The 21,105-nt window shown below is 44.3% G+C and overlaps 11 protein-coding genes across 11 annotated transcripts; 5 read left to right on the forward strand and 6 right to left on the reverse strand.

Annotated features, from left to right (window-relative positions):
* Nucleotides 1–66: 66 nt before the first annotated feature.
* DPS1 (aspartate--tRNA ligase DPS1) lies at nucleotides 67–2,192 on the reverse strand. Its single transcript, XM_020217695.1, has one exon. The coding sequence runs from the start codon at nucleotides 1,977–1,979 to the stop codon at nucleotides 273–275; it is 1,707 nt and encodes a 568-aa protein (XP_020072246.1). The 5' UTR covers nucleotides 1,980–2,192; the 3' UTR covers nucleotides 67–272.
* A 465-nt stretch (nucleotides 2,193–2,657) lies between these two features.
* On the forward strand, nucleotides 2,658–3,257 carry BUD13 (Bud13p; the record flags this gene model as incomplete). The annotated part of the gene is made up of 1 exon (XM_020212486.1): nucleotides 2,658–3,257. One exon carries the CDS (start codon nucleotides 2,658–2,660, stop codon nucleotides 3,255–3,257), a length of 600 nt encoding a protein of 199 aa, XP_020072247.1.
* A 206-nt stretch (nucleotides 3,258–3,463) lies between these two features.
* XRN1 (chromatin-binding exonuclease XRN1) lies at nucleotides 3,464–8,039 on the reverse strand. Its single transcript, XM_020217694.1, has 2 exons — nucleotides 7,617–8,039; nucleotides 3,464–3,789 (listed from the first exon to the last, which is right to left on the reverse strand). Exons 1-2 carry the CDS (start codon nucleotides 7,918–7,920, stop codon nucleotides 3,671–3,673), a joined length of 423 nt encoding a protein of 140 aa, XP_020072248.1. The 5' UTR covers nucleotides 7,921–8,039; the 3' UTR covers nucleotides 3,464–3,670.
* Nucleotides 8,040–8,159: 120 nt separating this feature from the next.
* Nucleotides 8,160–9,674, reverse strand: CYBJADRAFT_160660 (uncharacterized protein; the record flags this gene model as incomplete). Its single annotated transcript, XM_020213545.1, has 1 exon — nucleotides 8,160–9,674. One exon carries the CDS (start codon nucleotides 9,672–9,674, stop codon nucleotides 8,160–8,162), a length of 1,515 nt encoding a protein of 504 aa, XP_020072249.1.
* Nucleotides 9,675–9,828: 154 nt separating this feature from the next.
* On the reverse strand, nucleotides 9,829–10,322 carry CYBJADRAFT_41852 (uncharacterized protein). The gene has a single exon (XM_020217696.1). The coding sequence runs from the start codon at nucleotides 10,205–10,207 to the stop codon at nucleotides 9,923–9,925; it is 285 nt and encodes a 94-aa protein (XP_020072250.1). The 5' UTR covers nucleotides 10,208–10,322; the 3' UTR covers nucleotides 9,829–9,922.
* A 1,369-nt stretch (nucleotides 10,323–11,691) lies between these two features.
* On the forward strand, nucleotides 11,692–12,138 carry CYBJADRAFT_112694 (EF-hand; the record flags this gene model as incomplete). The annotated part of the gene is made up of 1 exon (XM_020212125.1): nucleotides 11,692–12,138. A coding segment is annotated over one exon (447 nt), but the record flags the coding sequence as incomplete, so codon positions are not given.
* Nucleotides 12,139–12,619: 481 nt separating this feature from the next.
* On the forward strand, nucleotides 12,620–15,210 carry CYBJADRAFT_165968 (uncharacterized protein). The gene has a single exon (XM_020214291.1). The coding sequence runs from the start codon at nucleotides 12,924–12,926 to the stop codon at nucleotides 15,156–15,158; it is 2,235 nt and encodes a 744-aa protein (XP_020072252.1). The 5' UTR covers nucleotides 12,620–12,923; the 3' UTR covers nucleotides 15,159–15,210.
* A 103-nt stretch (nucleotides 15,211–15,313) lies between these two features.
* HEL1 (E3 ubiquitin-protein ligase HEL1) lies at nucleotides 15,314–16,983 on the forward strand. Its single transcript, XM_020214292.1, has one exon. It carries the CDS (start codon nucleotides 15,409–15,411, stop codon nucleotides 16,912–16,914), a length of 1,506 nt encoding a protein of 501 aa, XP_020072253.1. The 5' UTR covers nucleotides 15,314–15,408; the 3' UTR covers nucleotides 16,915–16,983.
* On the reverse strand, nucleotides 16,978–18,859 carry ARP4 (Arp4p; the record flags this gene model as incomplete). Its single annotated transcript, XM_020213273.1, has 3 exons — nucleotides 18,454–18,859; nucleotides 17,595–18,377; nucleotides 16,978–17,558 (listed from the first exon to the last, which is right to left on the reverse strand). The coding sequence occupies exons 1-3, from the start codon at nucleotides 18,491–18,493 to the stop codon at nucleotides 16,978–16,980; spliced, it is 1,404 nt and encodes a 467-aa protein (XP_020072254.1). The 5' UTR covers nucleotides 18,494–18,859.
* Nucleotides 18,860–19,344: 485 nt separating this feature from the next.
* On the forward strand, nucleotides 19,345–20,064 carry CDC34 (SCF E2 ubiquitin-protein ligase catalytic subunit CDC34; the record flags this gene model as incomplete). Its single annotated transcript, XM_020212497.1, has 1 exon — nucleotides 19,345–20,064. The coding sequence occupies one exon, from the start codon at nucleotides 19,345–19,347 to the stop codon at nucleotides 20,062–20,064; it is 720 nt and encodes a 239-aa protein (XP_020072255.1).
* Nucleotides 20,065–20,539: 475 nt separating this feature from the next.
* CYBJADRAFT_160665 (uncharacterized protein) lies at nucleotides 20,540–20,938 on the reverse strand (the record flags this gene model as incomplete). Its single annotated transcript, XM_020213546.1, has 1 exon — nucleotides 20,540–20,938. One exon carries the CDS (start codon nucleotides 20,936–20,938, stop codon nucleotides 20,540–20,542), a length of 399 nt encoding a protein of 132 aa, XP_020072256.1.
* Between the last annotated feature and the right edge of the window lie 167 nt (nucleotides 20,939–21,105).

Genomic DNA, 21,105 nt, shown 5'->3' on the forward strand with positions numbered 1-21,105 from the left:
CTAATATTGAAGCAAGGGAGTAAACAGAGTGTTTGCTTTGTGAGAATTAGCGCTGCGGCTTTGTGTCCGAGATTATAGGCACGAGAAGGAAAAAAACCTCTGTGTGTCTGGATGTTTTCTAAGCGTGCGGGGTCCGGCCTTCTGGCTTCGGTTTTTGCGCAACGTTTGCGCAACTTTTGCGCAGCTTTTACGCAACTTTTACGCAATTTTACAATTATGGTATGCGCTGTATGTAACAACTGATATATTCACCAAGATATCTAAGCGTATATTCATGGACGAAGTCTCTTTGGATCACGAGGGAAGAGAGATGCACGACGAATGTTCTTCAAGTCCAAGTAGAACATGACGACACGTTCGAGACCAATACCACCACCGGCGTGTGGAGGACAACCGTAGGTGAAGGCATCGACGTAGTCCTTCAAGCCTGGGCCTTGTGGATCAACGTCATGGATCTTCATACGCTCTGCAAGGAGTTCTGGGTCATGGATACGCTGGGCACCAGATAGAATCTCCTCACCACGCATGAAGAAATCGTATGAGTTGGAGTAACGTGGGTCCTCTGGGTCTGGCATGGTGTAGAAAGGTCTGATGGCCAATGGGAACTTGTCCAAGATGTAGAAGTCGGTGTCGTACTCTTCACGGACGAGTCTTCCCAACAGTTTCTCATCTTCTGTAGAAAGGTCATCGAATTCTCCAATGTCGGTACGACCACCCTTTGTACGCAAGAGTTCGATACCGTCCTTGAAGTGAAGACGAACCATCTTACCATCCTTTGGCAACTTGAACTCTTCAACAGGGTATTGCTTTCTAACAACGGCAATCTCCTTGGCATATCTGGTCTTCAACTCGGAAAAGATAAAGACAAAGAGGTCAGATAACAAATCCAAAACCTCATGGTAGTGCTCTTCAAACGCCATCTCCAAATCCAAACCAACAAACTCAGTCATGTGACGGTGGGTGTTGGAGTTCTCAGCTCTGAACACTGGTGCAACTTCGAAGACACGTTCGAAATCGGCAGCAATCAGTTGTTGCTTGTAAAGCTGTGGAGATTGGGCAAGGTAGGCTTTAGTCTTGAAGTATGTGACTTCAAAGACGTTGGCACCACCTTCAGATGGAGCACCAAGGAGCTTTGGAGTGTGAATCTCAGTAAATCTCTTACTTTGAAGGAATTCCTTGAAGAGGGATGTGACACCAGCCTGAATCTTGAAGATCGAGTGGTTGGTTTGAGTTCTCAAATCGATAACTCTAGCATCCAATCTAGTGTCCAAGTTGACCACTGGCAAGCCAGCAGCTTCAGCTTGGGCATCAGATCTGGAGGCATCCTCAATGAGAATTGGCAATTTCTCTGGGGTCTCAACGATGGTATAAATCTTTGTGACATGGATCTCAGCGTCTTGAATAGATGCAGACTTGATTGGCTCTTCAACTTTCTTGACAACACCATGAACAAGGACAATGGATTCCAAGTTGATGGAACCAGCCCATTTAACCATTTGCTTGGAGACAGATTCACCGTTGGCTTTGACCAACGCTTGGATTGATTCATCCTGTTGTCTCAGGGCAAGGAAGGCCAGAGTGGCACCTTGCTGACGCGAGGTATGGATACGTGCCCTCAACACAACCTCTTCACCGTCATTGGCGGCGGACAAAGTAGACAAAAGGACTCTTGGAACACCTGTTCTGTATTGGGATTGGATCAATGGCAATTTACCATAGTTCTCCTTAGCAGGATCATTTGCAGCCTTAGCAGCCTTCTCTGCTTGTTCCTTGGCCAATTGAGCAGCACGCTCCTGTTTCTTACGTTCCTTCTCTTGTTCCTTTTGGAGCTTCTTCAAGGCCTTCTTGGACAACGGCTGGCCATCTGGGCCAAGAACAACCTCCTCTGTGGCGGCTCCTTCACTAACAGATGGTTGCTGTTGCTCCTTTGCTGGCTCAGAGATATCGAGTTTCTCCAACTTCTCAGTGGTATCAGCCATTGTGATTTTGCTTATACTTGACCAATTCAGCTGGAAAATGGTTGTGGTTTCGTCCAGTTCGCTGTTTTTTTTCCTTACTTTTTCACCATCGTCTCATAGAAGCAGTTTTTTTTTCCACTGACGTCGCAGTTGCTGAAACCAGAAGTCAGAACAGAGAACTTCACAATTGAGAAAGGAAGCGTATGTTCTTCTCATCCTATGTAGCCATCAGAGATGTTTGATTGTATGTGATACTGCTAGCAAAGCACTGGATCGTCATAGATGTCCTTCTTCTTGTCTTGATGGGGCAGGAAGTGCTGTGTGTGTAGATGATTATGGATAGTGGTGTCTGGGTGTTAAGTCATCTCGTAGTGCTGTTACTCTTCTGCTGTGTACATGATGTTCTCTCGTGCTATGGCTTATGGCTTCCATCACCACTGAGCCAGCATGTCGTTAGCTGATTACCTTGCGAAGAACTATACTTCGAAGAACAAGAAGGACAAGAAGGATAAGAAGTCAAAGAAGAAACCGGAAGCCACGGTGGACGTTAACGTATCGCTTACCAGGCCAAGGCCCACCATTAGCAGTACTAGGCCTGGAGTAAGCAGCAATGAATCACCACAAGAGCCCACAGATGCGGACAAGAAGAAATCTGGATGGACGGTAGTTGGCAGCGGTGTGACTGTGAGCGAGCCGCTGATGGCATCTGGCGCCAAAGCTGGGCTACAGACAGGTGCACAGGTTGCTGAACAGATACGGGCAAAGGAACAGAGAGAGAGAGAGATGCTCCAGAGATGGTCTGCAGAGGGAATGGGGAAAGATGCTGAGACAGTGTATAGAGATACCGGCGGTGCCAGAGTGGATATGGGGGCCAGACTCACTGAGAGAAAGAGGAAAAGAGATGAAGAGAGAGCCGAGGCGGAGAGAAGAAAGAAGGAGATGAATATGGGGTTAGTTCAAAAGTTGGATATGGAAGAAAAGAAGAGGAAATTGGACAAGGCGGCTAGTTCAAGCTTATCGACTTACGCAGACGATAGTGAACTCAACGCACAACAGAGGACAAGAGAACTGGAAGATGACCCTATGCTCTCGTTCAAACCTGGAAAGTCCAAAAAGTATGTATCCAGAACAGGAAGAAAGCTATACAGAGGTGCGTACCCAGAAAATAGATTCAATATTGCACCGGGGTATAGATGGGATGGTGTGGATAGGTCGAATGGGTTCGAGAGGGCGTATTTCAGAAAACAACAAGAAACACAGAGAGATAAAACATTGTCATACACGATGCAAGAGGACTGAGCCAAAAGGTATGAGTGGTTTTCACATTTCACTTCATAACTAAAGAGATCAACGAAAAAAGAAGACAAACAATTTCATCTAATGAACGTATATATGTTTATTTAACGGTAAACAGACTAATAACACAGGACAACAACAAACAATAAACTCATTACAGTTTTTTCTCCATCATAACGTATACCCATTATTCTGATTATTTCGTAGAGCCTGCGGTCTCAGTTGCACGTGAGGTTTCACCACTAGGCTTTCCACCACGACCTCTGCCACGACCACGACCTCTTCCTCCTCTACCTCTACCTCTTCCTCTAAAGTTGTTAGATCCCTTATTGGAGGCATCAATAGCTTCTGATGGAATAGCATCTTGTGGAGGAATTGGCGCATTTTGAGGTTGGACTTGCGCTGGGATAAATTGACTAGCTCCTGGAATCATATGCGGTGGTATTGGAATCAACCCTGGAATTGGCATAGAAACAAATCCTTGTGGTGGGAAGCCTTGTGGAATCATCATCATAGGTGGTGGCATTTGAGGAACCCCCGAGACATTGTTCAAAACAGACGCTTGAAGAGTTTTCAATTGGAATTGCTTCATTGCATCGTGCTCACCATCTGCTCCATTCACGCCATCGGTCTTATAATCCCCAACCTGCTCATCACTGACCTTTTGATTTCCTTTTAAAAGAGATAAGAGCTCATTTGGCTTCTTTTTCTGAGTCTTTGCCTTTGCTTGTACATCTTCCTTTGATGCAACCTTTTCCTTCTCAGCATTGGCTTGAGACGCTGGCATAACCGATTTATCGATAACAGGCTTCTTGCTGTCACCATTGGAAGACACTGGGGCAGACTTCAACGGTGTCTTCTGGACAGGAGTTTTTGCCTTTGGAGCAGATGCCTTTGATTTTGGAACAGGTGCTGGAATGAGGGCTGGCTCCTTACGATGCGCTCTTTGAGCCGAGGCCCTAGAATGGTAGACAAATTGCTTGTGACTTACATTCAGTACCAAGGAAGAGTCAATCTCCAAACCACGACTGGTTCTAAGCTGACCACCTATCTTGTTACCTCCGAGTAAAATATGGTCAAACAACACTTGAAGTGTCACAGTAGATCCCACACTGTTGTATCCAACAACAGTACCCTTTGAAAAGATAGGAACCTTACCCGAACCTTGGACGTAAACAACTCTATCACCAAGTTCAAAAGATTGTGCCTTTAACTGTTGGAATGAAACACCCGGGTTTAAAACAGCCTGGGTTGGCACACCTTTAAGTTTCTTTGTTTCTTGCTTATCAGCAGTTGCAGCAAATACCTCTATCTGGTTTTCAATTTCTTTGATGCTTTCAGTCGTCAAAGAGTCTGATTCCAAAGAACTTCTTTTCAAATCTAATCTCACAGACTTCAACCATGAAAGTGCACTCTTCACCTCCTCAGGGTCAAGTCCAAGACTCTTAACACTTGGAATACTGGATTCACGTGCATGTTTAGCAAGAGCATTGAACAAAGCAGGGAACTTTGTCTGGTACTCCTTGAGAAGTCTAAAGGCCTTTTCACTGAACTCCCACCCTCTTGCACCTTTACGAGTATAGCCAATAACCTTAAGTCTTCTGGACTCAAATTTTAAATTCAGACCAGCATCAGCACGTTGTCCTCCATTATCCAAGGAGAAGGAAGATGTAATCTTCGAGATGAATAGCGCTTGTGATCTGAGAAGTTTAGCAATCTCATGTTGCGGGATATATCTCACTCTTTGCCTCTCAACCTTGGCTGCAATAGTACCAAATTGAGGTTCTGTTTTTGTAGACATTTTAACAACCGTGATATCAAGACGAGATGTTGAGCTGTATCCAGTGATAGTGACCTTTCCACCGTATGCATACTCACCAAGGAAGATCGCTTCAGATTGGAGTGGGAATTCCTCATTGATTGGCAGTGGTGGCTTTTCAGTAAACCTTGAATCTTTATTGGCAACTTGATCCACAACGAGAGGCAATGGGTAAATTTCCTCATTGTGTTCGTAAGTTTTGATGTAAGCACCATTAGTTGTACGTTTTAAGCCTGAAACGGGTTTGACATAGACCAAAGCACGAATCTCTTTTAGTTCAATACCCTTTCTAAAAAGGTATGTTCCTCTGATGGATTCACGAGTTCTCTTGTAATCATTACGTTCTTCATGATCCAACAATCTAGAGGATTCTTTGACACCACGGTTGGTGACAGTACGTTCGTATACCGATTCACCATCGATGATTTTAGTCGTCAAAGATTCTCTAAGGAAAGGATAATTGGTGTAAATGATCTTACCCAGGAATCTTTTGGCAAACTGTTCGATCTCCAAGCCTTCATGGGTATCTTCAGGATATAAGATCTGAGAGGAGCCTCTGGTAGGGAATTGGAAAATTTTCAGTCCTGCATTCTTCAATTCAGATCCGAAAGGGATCGACTTTAATGTCGGGAAACCTGCAAGGGACTCAGCACCAGAGAGGGCGCCTTTACAAAGTCCAGTAATCAACTCTGATTGCGAGAAGACTTTCAAATGAAATGGTGTCTCAAAGCAGTGATTATGTTCGAGGTCCGAGAAGACTGTGGTCAGAGGGGACTTGAAAACTTCTTCGATCTGAGGGTTGAAAGTGAACAAAATATCCACACCGAATGAGTTTCTTTTCTTTTCCTCTGGTGTCAATTGGTCTTCCATTGGTGCCATAGCAGCTTTCAATTTGTCCATATCAACGAATGAGATCTTGACCACAGCTTCCCAATCAGCAGTCTTACCGTTCATGTCAGTTTCGACTTCCTTTGGATAGAAATCTTTAATTGGAGAGTGCTCATCAGTCATTAATTTTCTGTATGGAATAGGAACCAAATTCTGAGATCTTGCGGGCAACACAGCCATTAATTGCTCGAACGGTCTGACAGGTTCGCCCAATTGGAAGTTGATTTTGACCTTTAAGCCTTTCTTGACGTCTGATATTCTTGGTGCATAGTGGTATTTGTAGTACCAAGGCCAAGATTGGACACCACGGTAGTAATAATACATAACCCATTGTAAACCTTCCACATAATTTTCAGTCAATTTTGTCATTTCTTCTTCATCATCAAGAGCAAATCCTAATTTATCTTTGTAATAAGAGTCTTTCCAATTGTCGAATTTCTGAGAATACACAGCCTTCTTCTCTTCCACAGCATCCTCACCGTCATAGTCCAAGATAATAGCAGCTTCGTATCTTTTAACTATACGACGAACATCATTGACTCTTTCTTCCCAATCCTCATCGGATTCCTGCAAGTCAATACCATCGATATCAACTCTCACAGAATACTCATCAGTGCTTCTTGAGTGTGTGACAATAAGGCCAACGTCATAAGCAAAAGTCTTGAGGAAATCTAAGTTGTTTTTGGTGTACTCAATAGGGATCTTCAAAGATGGAATACTTTCCTCTGAGATATCCAATGGAAATCTTTCGGAATAAGCTTTGATAATCCATGGTTTTATTAAACCCACTAATTTTCTTTGTTGTTTCAACAATGCAAGCTTACCAGTTCTTTCTCTCTTCTTTTCACCATGGATAGAGATATCCTCCAATTGCTTGTTAAACCATTCAAGATCAACTTCACCTTGTTCAAAGTTTTCCAGTTCGAATTTTGAGAGAACGTCAAACCAAACACCTAATCTTTCAAGGTTAATATTACCATGGTCACTGAGATATCCGTCGGTAGTTCTCAAAGCTTCTTTGAAAGTTTCAAGCAATAATGGGAAAGCTCCCTTGTTCAAATGCAAATCTGGTAAATTTGGCAAGAAATCATTACCGATAACAAACATGATCACAATGAAATCGTCCAAAATTCTTTCAAAGTCATAATCGAATGAGAGCTGATCTTTCAGGTCTTGGAACTCAATCTCGAGATATTCTCTAACCAAACTGATGTGCAAGAGATAGAAAGTTTGTTCTTCAACAGTGGCCTGAACCTGACGCTTACCGAATGTAACTTCTTCTCTTAAAAGAGCAAAGTGAGGTTCATGGCACGCAAGACCCAGCATAATCAAATCAGCATCAAGACCATAGATACAGTGACGAGTGTTGGGGTTGTAATCTGACAATGCCTTTCTGTTTCTGATGAAATGCATGATTTTATGTTCACCCTCACCTGGAACCTCATGGCCAGACAGGATGATCTCACAATTTTGCCATCTTGAATCTGAAGAAACCTTCTTGTGGATGAAGTATTTCAAGAATCTCGTCAATTTGGCCATAAATTCGGTTCCTGGCGTGATTGCGTTCGAATCAAAAGGCTCATCATCTGCAAGATGGGTACCATCTTCATTAGCTTGCCTCAACTTCTTCTCAGCGTCAAGTGCAGTTCTAAATCTTCTAGATCTCTGCTGGTTCATCTTAGCTCTTGGTGCAACACCATCAATCGCCATGTAAAACACCTTTTGTGGTTTGATAGTATCGAAAAGATGATCGATGTAAGCAAAGATAGCACTAAACACTTCATCTTCAGTCATTCTCTTGGAGCTGTCAGCTTCCTTGTTACGAGCAGTACAGGTGTGCAAGATCGAGTTCATATCGAGATACAAGTTGTCAAACTCAGGTATCTGATTTCCCTCAATCAATTGCGATATAAGAGGCCATCTCTCAGAGATGAGTCTAAAGAACTTTGGAATACCCATGATACTTTAGAAATTATCTCTTGTCAAACCAACCCGGAGCCGCTATTGGAGCTTTGTTGTGGTTGTTTGTGGTTGTTTATATTCCTTGTTTCTCCCTTATTTGTTGGACGATGATTTAGCGTTCGCTCGTTGACGAAGTTCCAGCGAGTTGGGATTTCGGACAGCGCGTGCTGAAATTTGCTACAGCGTGCTGAAATTTACACGCGGAAGGAAGAGGTAGTGATGGCACATTCTAAGCATTAAAGGCCACTTGGCGTTGAAATAGAAGGGGAAAAGATCTGAATGTTACCTTCGATGTTTCTAAGCTTCTCTTCTTCATCCAAAAACGGATCTAATTGGAGCTTCATGTAGTTGGTGAGATCGAACAGTTCCGTCAATTGCATAGTGAATATGTCATTCTGCTCAATTTTGGCATCAGTTCGATAGACCTTGGGGAGAAGATGGCTTGAGCTTCTGGGCAGTACCAATGCTAAGACATGGATTGGTTTCAGCAATGTATCGTCAACAACAGGAGCTGCGCTAGAACCAAAGTCATGGACATGGGGTGCCATATCACTGAACATTGGCACATAACTATGGCCGAATAACCAAGACGATAGAGCGGCGTTGTCGCCCTGGTAATATTTGTGTAGCAATTCCAAACCTTTGATGTAGTCCTCAGTGATCTGTGCTAGTTGAGCTGTTGCGATTGATATAGATTCAAAGAGGTACTTTCTTTCTCTCCAATGTAGGAAGTTTTCTCGTTCAACGTCGTCAATTTGTTCCTTGATGACGTTTTTCTTCTCCTTGAGGGAAAGAGATTGTAGCGACATTGATAGTATGATTTCCCTCTTGGAACCTTCATCCAAAGGGTATTCTTCTTTGAAATTGGAATATTCTCTCCGTGCCATATTGTCGAAGAATTTCGCCCAGTCGAGTACGGCGTTGTCATCGGAAACACAACAACAAAGGCTATCAATAAGATCGATAAGCACTGGATAAGAAACACCATATCCCAATGGAGTCTTCAGAAAGTCATTGCCCAAGATCATGGATGCAATCGCAAACGCATGTAATTTAGAGTCGAGAGGCTTCTCTGTCGTTGTACGAATATTCCCAATTCTTGTCTGCAGCTTTCCAATATTGAGTTGTTCAAACCTCTTTTGAGTGTACATCTTCTTCCTTGAATTAGGCGTTTCCCTCAATAAATAAACATTGCAATCCCTCAAGAGTACTGTCATAGCAATCATATCTGCGTCAGAGCTATAGATGACAATGTTGAGTCGACTATCACGTTTGAAACCTTTGATATGCGTAATAATCTTTTGTTCTCCTTCTCCTGGACAATAACAGTCATCCAATATGACAGTCACGCCTACAGACTGGGATAAGGTTTCACAGTAGACAGCGAGCATCATTGCAATTGAGTGCATCAGTTCACTTCCAGGTGTAAGTTCATGTGGATTCCACCCGTGTCCTGACGTCTTTGACATCTTCCTTCTCATCGCCTGTTCCTTCAGCTTTGATACCGGGGGAACACCATCAAGGGCAACGTAGATCAACACCGTGGGTTTTGCCATGCTCACAATCTGTCCAATATAGCTCTTCAGCGCTTTGTATACACCGTCTTGGTCTTGTGTCCGGTGAAGAGCCGAGTGCAAGATAGACCCCATATCTATATAAAGACACTCACATTTACAAGATGACCCATTCGCCACAGCAACAGTATCTGGCCATCTCCCTTGAATGATCGAATACAACTTGGGAATCGCCATGCTGTTGCTGAACACCTTTGTGTGCTCATCCGTCGTTGGTATAACAACTCTAAAAAACATGCGCGGTTCGCTTTCGTTCCTCCACCGATGTCGTAGTAATAGCCGTAGTTATAGTTTACAGCCCATGCTTGGTGGATGGAAAGCATCTGGAGATTCTTCCAGCAACACAATTGAATACGTCACACAACCCAGCACCTAAGCAACCCAGCCGACCTCTGTGTCATAGGCTCAAACTCACAACCCAATCATCAACACAGACTACAGGGGCTGAGGTTGGCGAAGGGAACGCCCAACAAGACGTCAATCTTGACGCTTGATTCCGTCTCCCATAGAAAAGCGCGCGCCGTCTCTCTAAGGTAAGGACGCCAACAAGGGCGGCGTGCCAACTTGGAAACGCACAGAGTAAATGTGGTGCGCACCGCAGTTCGATACGTACGTTGAAACGGTTTTCTCTCCTTCTGACCCTTCGTATCTGAAACCAAAACAAGAGGACTCCATACTAAGTGACGGGTTACCGAAGCTAACAAGCGCATCGGTGGACAGAGCAACGACAGGGGGGAAAAGCACACCAAAATACACAGGAGGACTGGCTAGGCGTGAGCATATAGGAACCGTCTCTTTGTTTGGTGTTATTGTACTCACAGGCCTGTTTGTGAATCGTCGTGGAGCTGAGAGGAGCACGGGACAGAATTCTGGGATCAGGGCAATTGGTATACGACGAGGAGCGAAGGGGCTAAGCTAGCACATACACAACTAAACAGCGATGGGGTTTCTCAGCAGGAAGCATAAGAAGTCCATTCTTGTTACGAAGAACCCCACGGGGGTACCAACGGTGCAGAAGAATAAAGAGGAAGATGGGGTACCCAGTGCCTCTATGATCGCAGCGAAGGCAGCTGCAGCAAACATGAGCAGACCTATGAGACCAACACAGCCACAACCAATTCCTTCAAAGATCACTACAGTGCCAGTGCTTACACACCCGGTAACTATAAGAAGACGTACGAGTAAAATGTCCCAATCACCATCACAGACATCTGTCACGTCGTCAACGAGGGGAGGCAGTACATATCACAGCCCGGTGCTGTACCACAACGTCTACCACCCCGACGCGAGCATTGAGAACCTTTCAATACATGACGATAACAACTCTCCAAGGCACTATCAACAGAGCGCACAGGTTGCAAGCTCGATAGCTGCGCACACGGCAATGTCAAAGTCCACCGATTTCTTGCAACCCCCACATCATCACCGTGTTTATGGTTCAAGTGCATCTACCAGTGCAATGTCTTCAACAAACAGTCTAGACTCTCACAATACTCATTCCAAGTTGAATAACAACTTTAGTACCGATATGTTCAAGGTATATGGACACCCTTACAACTTTTCAAGTGATTCTGAGCTGTACATGTCCGGTAACGACTCTGAAACCGCAAGTGCAATGTCTTCAAAAGTTAACAGTGCTGCTAACTTACCATATACAACGCCTGGGAATGACTTGTCCTATTCAGTGTCAAACAGCTCACATAAGCTAAGTATGGTAAGTTCCATTGGTACTGACGACAAAAAGTCCATAAAACCAGTACCCATTAGGAAAGCGCCTCCTGGCACTCCTCCACAGGAGGCCACGTTGATTGGATCATCTGCTGATGCGAGTCCTGTGAGCTATTCACAATTACAAAAGAAAAGATCTGGATCACCAAGGCGGAAACCTCCACCAGATTCCATTGCTGAGAATGAAGATGGAAGGTCTGGCTCAGCGTCAAGACTCGCTGTTGATGAAGAAGAGGAGACAATTCCAAGGTATCCGTTAGCGTTCGACGATGATTTCAACAAGAAGAAACGTCATGGCCTGCGTCAGGGGGCAAAGAAGATCCTGAAGAAAGGATTGAAGTCCACAACAACCCACCATCACCACTCACACTTGGTTCCCCATACGCCGTCTGCATTTCTCGCAGAGCCTGAGTATAAAAGACCCGTGCAATTGCGAACCACTTTGAGAAAAGAGAGAAAACAGGATAAGTTTAACGAGGACAAGCCTTGGAAACACCACTCTGATCGCTGGACCATCACAGACCAGGAGCGGAAAAGGTATGAAGGTGTTTGGGTCACAAACAGGGGGTCATACATGGATATGGTTGACCCATCCACGTTGAACAGCGAATTGGACGTTCCTGGAGCTTTGAACACCGCTCTTAAAGCCACAATGCTACCGAACGAATCTAGCGGAAGCGATGCTTTAGGGCCTCAGCTGTCAAATCTAATGCTAAATGTTGTTGCGAGAGAGATATGGCAAAGGTCCAAACTACCAAATGACCTGCTGAGACAGGTTTGGGACCTAGTTGATACCAGACATGACGGTACGCTGGATAGAACGAGCTTCATCGTCGGTATGTGGCTCGTTGATCAGTGCCTCTACGGTAGGAAGTTACCTAAAGCTGTTAACGACGAGGTCTGGAACAGCGTCTCACACATCGGAGTCAACGTCATGCTAAAGGGAAAGAAGTAACAAGAAGAGCCTTTCTGCCTTTGCTTTCACTCCATCAATGTATATGGCTATACACCTAATTTTCTCTAATGCCTGTAATGTGACCTTCATTAATTTGCCATAGTCCGCTCTTCTGTATAATGCCGATCTTACCGAGCATTACGGTGTTTCTCTCTTTGCTAGCGGGAGGAGACCGATCGTACGCATGACAGACACAACGGGCAGAGCACTCGAGCTGCCCATCCCGCCTAGTGCTCCAGGCAGCGAACCGAATGTGCCGCTGAAGATCAAGAGCAGTTTAGCTGGACACAACCTCCGCCTGGGTGCCACTCAGCGGCCTGAAAGCACTCGTGCGCGCCGGGGAGGAAGGACTGTAAAAATTTCTCCGTCTAGCCCCTTTTAGTGCGGTCTGCCCACCGCGGGCTGGACTCCCTTTCGAGCACAAGCGGAGGACACGAGCTGTGGAACCAACGCACGCGTTGTAGGGGGAGAAGTGATATACGTAACCTCATACAGGTGAGCTTAAAATTGCGAGAATTTTTGAACTGGATCTCCTAACCATTTAGATCACTGAAAAGGGGGAAATACACCGCTGAAACCCTTTGTGAAGTGACTGAGCGAGCAGAGCACGGTTGGGATTCTAGGGAGGTTTGAACTTGTTTCTTTGTCACATTCCTCTCATCTCCGCCAACATTGCAGCCCAAATCACCGAAGTCCTTGTTTAGCAGTAGTATTCTTCTTGTGGAACGCAGTTGGCTATAACGATGCTTCGTGCCTTTGGATTTAAACGTGACACCACAATCAGTGACGACGATGCAGCACCGCTCATCTTGCAACAGGCCCATGATTTTGAACTTGCTCTCCAGGCCATGGACTACCTCCTAGATGACCGCACGGATGAGGGTTTATTGCTCATCTCCGGTGAATCAGACTCGACGATCAAGACTCTTGCAAACGGTGTGATCCATTTCCTCGAGGCCACGCTGGGGTTTGAGCCGGAAGTGATGCGTAAAGCTGGTGAAGTCTTGGGTAAAGCTGAAACGCTGAGTGCTAGGGACCGTACAAAATCTCAAAGAATGAAGTTGAAAACTTCAAAGAACTTCCCTCCTGGTACTGAGTACGCGGTGTGCTATGCCGAGGCAACACTGCTCAACGCATTGGTTATGCTGCTGAGTGAGTCGATGATTGAAAGCGCTAAAGCCCTACTCAAGTTGAGAAGAGCCTATCAGACTTTGGATGAATTGTTGGGACTTGTGAAGGATTTTGACAGAAAGAAGAAAATGCAAGGAAGAGGTGTTCTCCCACTGAAGAATGAAAGCACTCCTAGTCTGTCATCATCAGCGAGCTCATATTCTACGGATGTCCCATTCAATTTGTCGGATGATATGTTGAAAGACGCCCGGTTGGTTGGTATGGCTGATAAGGTGCAACATATGAGAATCTCTAGACTTAACGGTTCTCATATCGGTAACACACCTGCAAGCGAGAGACTGCGGGTTACTGTTGGTTATAACTCTGAAAAAGTGTGCGAGTTGGAAGGAACCGATAGTCTCGATCATCATTACCCTGTTAATCCAAACTCTGAGATGAGTACTATTGATGAATACATCATTACAGGTACCAATCTGTGTTTTGGTATATTGCAATTGGTCCTTTCACTCATTCCACCTGCAATTGGTAAGGTTTTATCTGTCGTAGGATTTAAAGGATCGAGGGAAAATGGGTTGAAGATGATCTGGGAATCCGTCCAGGGTAGAAATATTCACGGATGCATTGGTTTGTTGGCATTGTTGGTATTCTACGATGGACCTTTCCAATTCACAGACGCAGATTTTGATATCCCAGATCTATTCAACAATGAGCACACGTTAGGTACGAACTTGACCAACGAGGAGAGTGGACTCGATCTAAAGAAGACGAAATCTCTGAGAATTATGCGTACAGAGAGTCGTGCCTTCCAAGGATTGGGTAAACCAACATTGCTACACCCTGGTAAGAAGTTGGAAGATGCTCTTCTCTACGCAAGGGCACTGTTCCCTCACTCTGCGTTGTGGTTATTACAAGAAGCTCGTATGCTTGCATCCAGAGGTCGTCTCGAAGAGTCTTTACAACTTATGGATAGTATTGAACGTGATGTGAAGATGGTGCAAGTTGAAGCACTTCTTGTGTTTGACCGAGTTATGGTGCTCATGTTCTTGCACAAGTATGAAAGAGCTGCACAGGATATTCCAAAGTTACTCTCTTTGAACGCTTGGTCCCCAGGTCTGTACACTTACATTGCGGCCTCGTGTTATGTTGAACTGTACCGTATGTGTAAAGCTGGCTTAATTGAGGATGGAGAGACATTGGCAAGAAAGGATGAATTTGCCAAAAAAGCCCAAGAGCTGTTGTTGAAAGTCACCGGGTTGGTCAAGAGCGGTAAGAAGACGATGCCTTTCGACAAGTTCTTATTGCGTAAGATGGGTGAATATCAGGAGAATGTCAGACGCTATAAGGTGGATCTCATAGATGCTATTGGAACTTCACCAACACACGAGCTGATGTACTTTTGGAACGGCTATAACCGTATGCCTGAAAAGGATCTTAGACTGGCACAAGTTCTTTTGGACTACAGTGTATCCGACCACTCTGCTATTCCAGAGCATGAAAACCACAGCATGATCCGTAGCTTGTTGCAAGCCATCACACTCCGTCGTTTGGGCAATATCGATGAAGGGCTGGCTATCTTGGATAAAAAAGTCATCAAGAACATCATTGTTTTACAACCAAACGTGAGAAAGGAACCGTATAAGTACATCCATCATACAGAAGATCCGTGGTTATACCCTACAGCGATGTATGAGAGGGCGCTGTTCGTCTGGAAGCAGATTGGAGTCGACGGATTAGAGACCTCGAAGGAATGGCTGGTATACGCCCAAGGTTATGCAGATGATTATGAGTTGAGTACGAGGGTGAGTATGAAGATTAAAGCTGCAACTGATAGATTGGAAGCACTATAAAGTGCACAAACGTTTTATATCTTTGATTATCATTATTACTTCTTTTACCATCGTCTTAGCGTAAAGATTTCCTCAAGATTATATATATTGCTCGTAAAAGTTGACCTTGATTCCCTGCTTCTCTGGGCCTAATTGACGTTTCAAACGCGCCGTCGCGGGCTCTTTTCCCGTCTTTCCAAGCTAAAGAGAATGGCAACAGAACAAACCTTTTGAGCCGATACAGTTGGTACCTTCTTGAGCAGTGGCAACCATGAGCGATGAAGAATTCGAATATACCGACGATTCCGACTCACTTTACTCAGACTCAGTTGATGACGATAACTTCAAGATTGAAGACTCCTTGGTGAAGCACGACATTGTGCAGTACAAGCAGCATACAACGCGCGAGATGATGGAGACGTTACACAAGAAATGCACAAAGTTGAGCGAAGTGCTAGGGAAACCTCACGACTACGTGGTGACATTGCTACAGAGCTATAAATGGAACTCCGAAAAGCTTATAGAGGATTATATGGATGATCCTCAAGACGTTGAGCTTCGATTGGGACTGTCTACAGTGAAGCTTAATGGCGAACATCATGAGAACACTGGTCTTCAAACGTACACAGAAGAGGCTCCATTTTCATGCTTCATATGTTGTGAGGACAAGCTTGAGTCCTACAAGTTGAAATGTGGACATGAGTTTTGTCTTGATTGCTATAGAACGTACTTGAATGAGAAGGTGAAACAGGCCAACGTGATAAAGTGTCCCAGCTGTGACGTTGCACTTACACCAGGTGATATAGATACCATCAGTGGGACAAATGGGAGCTCTGTACTCCTAGAGAACTCAATCAAGGAGTACGTCGAACGTCATAAGACTTACAAATGGTGTCCTTCACCTGACTGTAATGCGATAGTTGAAGTATTGAACTCATCGGACATTGCCCACTTAGTGGATACCAACCAAATACCCATTGTGATCTGCAGCAATGGACACAGGTTCTGTTTCAACTGTGGATTCGAATCCCATGTTCCAGCACCGTGTAATGTGACCAAACAATGGATAAACAAGTGTAAAGATGACAGTGAGACTGTTAAATGGATCACAACGCATACAAAGACATGTCCCAAATGTGACACATCTATCGAAAAGAATGGTGGTTGTAACCATATGACTTGTAGGAAATGTGCATATGAGTTTTGTTGGATTTGTCTAGGAACATGGGATAACCATAACAACCAGTACTACCAATGCAATAGGTATCAGTACGAGCAAGCAGAGAAGAACAACAAATCAGCAAAGGATAAAAAGCTTCAAGATGAAGCTACAAAGAAGTCTTTACAGAGGTATTTGCATTATTATAACCTGTTCAACATTCACGAAATCTCCACAAAGCAGGATAAATCACGGTGTGACGTTGTTGAGAACACTGTGAGAGAAGTACAAGAGGGCGTTGGTATCTCATGGATAGAGGCACAATTCTTGGTTGATAGTGCCTCAACTCTGCTCAATGCCAGAAGGGTTTTGAAATGGTCGTACGCAGTCGCATTCTACTGTGATCGAGGTTATTCGCTGGACCTTTTTGAGACCGTTCAGGCCGGACTTGCAGATGCCGTTGAAGCCCTCAGTTTACTGTTTGAAATATCCGATGTTGAAGTGATTGCAAAGAAGAAGCTCAACTTTCTGAATGCTTCAAAATTACTGGAGGATAGGCAAAGGGCCATGGTACTTGCTACGGAAGAAACTATCAATAATGGCACCCTACGCCTCTAACAATGTAATCATCTCGATGATTTATCATCAGCAGTCATGTAATGTAGTTTTCACATAATAAAATCATCTAAATCTTTGTGCAAGGAGTCTATCAACACCAACTTCCTCAAATTCCTTTTTACTGACCCATAGTTGATGGAAAGTACCCAAACTACTCAACACGCTACCACCAATCCAGCTTTGGAATTTTCTTTCCGCAGATGATCCAGTTGCATGAACACGAATCTTCAGGCCAGGATGTAACTGCGATAGCTCGACAAACAATCTCTCGTTCAATCCTGTGATCAAAGATGAAGCACCTGTCACCACAATGTTATGTGCCAATTGTGCTCTTATATCAACATCGACAAGTGACAGAGCATGTGATGTCAACTCAGTTAGTCCTCTATGAGTAACAGTGACTTTGGATGATTTCTTTGGACCATCCTCTTCATCATTTGTCTTCTTAAATGAACGTTTGATTGGAACGTAATCGTTCTTAGATTCAATTTCAGGTTCACCAGACTCAGCTGGGAATTCAGGAATTTCGTAGTTTATTGGGTTAAACAGTGAGTCACCAACTTCGAATCTTTCCTTTGATAAGTCGAAACGGTGTCCATTTGGTAATTCATAGGAACGCGTTGGATATTTCTCTTCAAATTCTTCTTTGGACAATTCTTCACTCTTTGGAATTGGTTCACGGGGGATCTTCAAGAGGTATTCCTTCATCTGATGAACCGTTTGCTCGATTTGGTAATCGTCATATGATTTTGTAATATTTTCGAACTGGGTTGGAACCCATCTAGGTTCTTCATTTGGTGCTGTAAGCACTTTCGATTTCACCTTGTACAGCGGAACTATATCAGTTTGGATGCGCTTTTTCAGTTGTTCAGATAGATACCTACCAGCATAATGAGTCTTTAACGTTGTCTTTGCCAAACACATTCCATCGACAACAGGGGTTACTGACACAACGTCATGTCCAACATCAACGACTAAAGCGGATGGACGGCCTTGAGCAAACGCGACACAAGTTGGCGAAGACGCCAAGTAGAAACCAGGGAATTGGAACTGTTCGAGAGCCACTTCGAGCGACTTCTCACGGTTTTTAGCGGAATTCCAAACCGGCTCTGTCAAGAGTAAGGGTTGTTCTGCAAAATCAACACGTAAATCATCAAATATGTATTGCCATTGTTCCACGGCGGAGTCCCAGTCTTGTATGAGTCCGTCTTTAACTATTGGGCTCAACTCAGCACCTGGTTTAGGGTAATTTAAAGCCGTTTCCGAATAGTAAGTGTTGGATCTCTTTGTCAACTTCTTCTTTCCCAGGTTGTTATCATCATTATCATCCACCTCCATTGCATCTGAAGATTCTTGTGAAGTGCCCACGTACGATGGGGTTATGATTCTGGGGAAATCATCACCCGCATAACCTGCTCGTGTGGTTTGGGAGCCTGGATCTAGTACTATAGCGGCAACTTCGTCTAGTTACCAACAGCGAGGGTTGTTCGTCAGTATAATGTATATGGGTTATGAAGCGCAATCAGGGTCTCAACTTACCACCACCATAAACCTGTAGTAGGGAGTTATTTTGAGCCATTGTTCTTGAAATGTTTCCCACTGATGCAGCCTGGTCCTCGAGTCTTTACAAATGAGCTGGCACACACCGCAATGTTTAGAAAGAGCTGTTGTTGTTGTTGTTGTTGTTGAAGATGGGTTTTCGACGAAGGGAGCACACGAAAATAAACATCCACACACCGCGTGGAATCCACAAAACCGGTCAATTACGGTACGAGCCGCATGCGAAAAAGAAAGGATCAAGCGCACTCCTCTGATTTCGACATCCAGACACCACTCTTCCTTCCTCTTTTCTTTTTCTCTTCCCTGCTTTGACGCTGGCGTGTTCTAAAATTTCTTTTTGCCGTAGGCGAAAACGTAAAACAAATTGGTATAAAAACCGAAAACGCAGAATCTACGCACACAGAAGGAGGAGGTGTTCTTATTTTTTGCGCTTTTGAGGTTTTGCTCTCTTTATCTTCCCTTTTGGCTTACGTTTCTACAAACAGACAAAACGGCAAAACACACAACCTGCTGAACCAAACAGCTCAAACGACAAATTCATAGTGAGGTGAAATTTTTTACCTTTACAAGAAAGCGAAAACGAGAACGGAAACGTACACGTACACACACGCTCTGATATCTTGAGAGAAAGTGAAGTGTGGGACCTTTTTTTTCCGTCCATTTTAGTTCAATTTCCCATTTTGTCTTCGCATCCCCCTTTTTTCCCTGTCTTGCTTTCTGTTCAACAAGTTTTAGTACAAACCAAAACTCCCTCATCAAGTTTTAGGGCACAAGTTATTGTTTTGATACCACAAAGGGGTCTGAGAATCATCGTCACTCACAGAAACCACGAGAAGAGCAAGAAAAGAGCACCTTTCCAAAGAACACAACATGGCTTCGAGCGCAGCTTCACTCTTGTTACGGCAATACAGAGAGTTAACGGACCCTAAGAAGGGATTACCGGGATTCCACATCGAGCTAGAGGATGACAACATCTTTGTGTGGAACATCGGCGTGATGGTATTGGACAAGGACTCTGCGTACTATGGCGGCTACTTCAGGGCCCAGATGAAGTTCCCTCCTGATTTCCCCTTCTCTCCGCCGTCGTTTAGATTCACACCGGCCATCTACCATCCAAACGTCTACAGGGATGGCCGTCTCTGTATATCCATCCTCCACAGATCGGGCGACCCAACGTCTGACGAGCCAGACGCAGAGACGTGGTCTCCAGCGCAGAGCGTAGAGACGGTGTTGATCTCGATAGTGTCACTCTTGGAGGACCCAAACCCTCTCTCACCTGCAAACGTCGATGCCGCTGTGGATTTCAGATCAAGACCTGACGAATACAAGAAGAAGGTACAGTTTGAAGTGGAGAGATCGAAACAGGATATTCCTGCGGGATTTGTGATGCCTACTGAAGAGGACGCCTACTTGAGTGCCTCAGCCCCTCCAGTTGAAGAGGATGTTGTTGATGAGAACTTTTGGTACGATTCGGAAGAAGATGAGGATGATGACGAGAGCTACGATGACGATAGCATCATGGATGACGTTGATAACGAGGAGGATGAAGAGGCGGAAGCGGAAGCCGATATGGAACACTCTCAAAAGTGAAAAAAAGTTTCCCATCATTACCATCATGTTTGCTCCCTCTTTTTTGTTTTACGAACCAACTTCCTCTCTAATGTACTGGTATCATCATTTTGCATCATTATATAATCACCTGTTTTCTTTTGCTCTTGTCCTCCAGCTTGTGTCTTCCTATCACGTTACCATGTTGAAGACGAAGGAAGAAAAAGAACAAATAACAAACACAAGTTCCATAGGATAAAACGGTATACGATCACTATTGCCAATTTCTTGGAGATGAAATATACCTTCCATGAAGGTGTGACGTGGCATACTATTCATTGTCCAAAACTTGTGTTGTTCCTTCTTCCCATTTTAAGGATTACAGCTAATGCTTTTCTGTTATTTACATATGACACACTGATCCAAGGATATGCTATTATACAGTATAAACATCATATATATACATACAGAGAAATCGACAAGAGAGTAACATGTCAAAGCGTGAGTTAGATTCTGCTTAGCTGTACTCCTCAGCTTCGTCAAATTTGGCGAGGTCTTTGAGCTGCTCCGTTAAGTTTCTCATCCTTATCTTGATGAGTCCCTCGGGGAAGTTTCTCTCCGTTACAAATATGACACCGTATTCAGTTCCTGGGACAAGTGAGCCATAAATCTTTTCATCATCATCATCTTCTGGGGCTTCAAACCTTTGTACCTCTAGTGTGATCCCCTGTCTAGCGGCCAAGAGGGCAAACATCTTAATTTTCGTCACTGAAAAGTCCTTGCTTGTAACTGTACAAAGCGGAACTCCAGAGGACTTCGTTATCGTAACTGCTGTGACCTGCGAGTCTGTTGTTCTAGACCCACGAACAGCTTGCTCTAGTAAAGACTCGATGTTTCTTGCAACAAACATACCCATTTTGGGGATTCTTTACTTGCGGTAGTTAAACGTCCAAACAGCCATATTGAAGAGGTTCTTTAACTACTATACTCCCAACAATTAATTTTGATAACAGCCAGGATTGCATTTGGTGTTTGGATGTTACGGGCATATACAATACGGTTGGCATGAATTCCATGATGAGC

Source organism: Cyberlindnera jadinii, assembly GCF_001661405.1.
Source record: "Cyberlindnera jadinii NRRL Y-1542 unplaced genomic scaffold CYBJAscaffold_2, whole genome shotgun sequence".
Lineage (NCBI taxonomy): Eukaryota > Fungi > Ascomycota > Saccharomycetes > Phaffomycetales > Wickerhamomycetaceae > Williopsis > Williopsis jadinii.

What these genes read in the sequence shown, in the direction of transcription:
- DPS1 (XM_020217695.1), bottom strand. Translation starts at nt 1,979, where the DNA reads ATGGCTGATACCACTGAGAAGTTGGAGAAACTCGATATCTCTGAGCCA.
- XRN1 (XM_020217694.1), bottom strand. Translation starts at nt 7,920, where the DNA reads ATGGGTATTCCAAAGTTCTTTAGACTCATCTCTGAGAGATGGCCTCTT. An exon ending in GAACCAGCAGAGATCTAGAA is followed by an intron (nt 3,790 to 7,616) that starts GATTTAGAACTG and finishes AATGTCTCGGGG; the next exon opens with GTTCCTCAAATGCCACCACC.
- CYBJADRAFT_41852 (XM_020217696.1), bottom strand. Translation starts at nt 10,207, where the DNA reads ATGCGCTTGTTAGCTTCGGTAACCCGTCACTTAGTATGGAGTCCTCTT.
- CYBJADRAFT_165968 (XM_020214291.1), top strand. Translation starts at nt 12,924, where the DNA reads ATGCTTCGTGCCTTTGGATTTAAACGTGACACCACAATCAGTGACGAC.
- HEL1 (XM_020214292.1), top strand. Translation starts at nt 15,409, where the DNA reads ATGAGCGATGAAGAATTCGAATATACCGACGATTCCGACTCACTTTAC.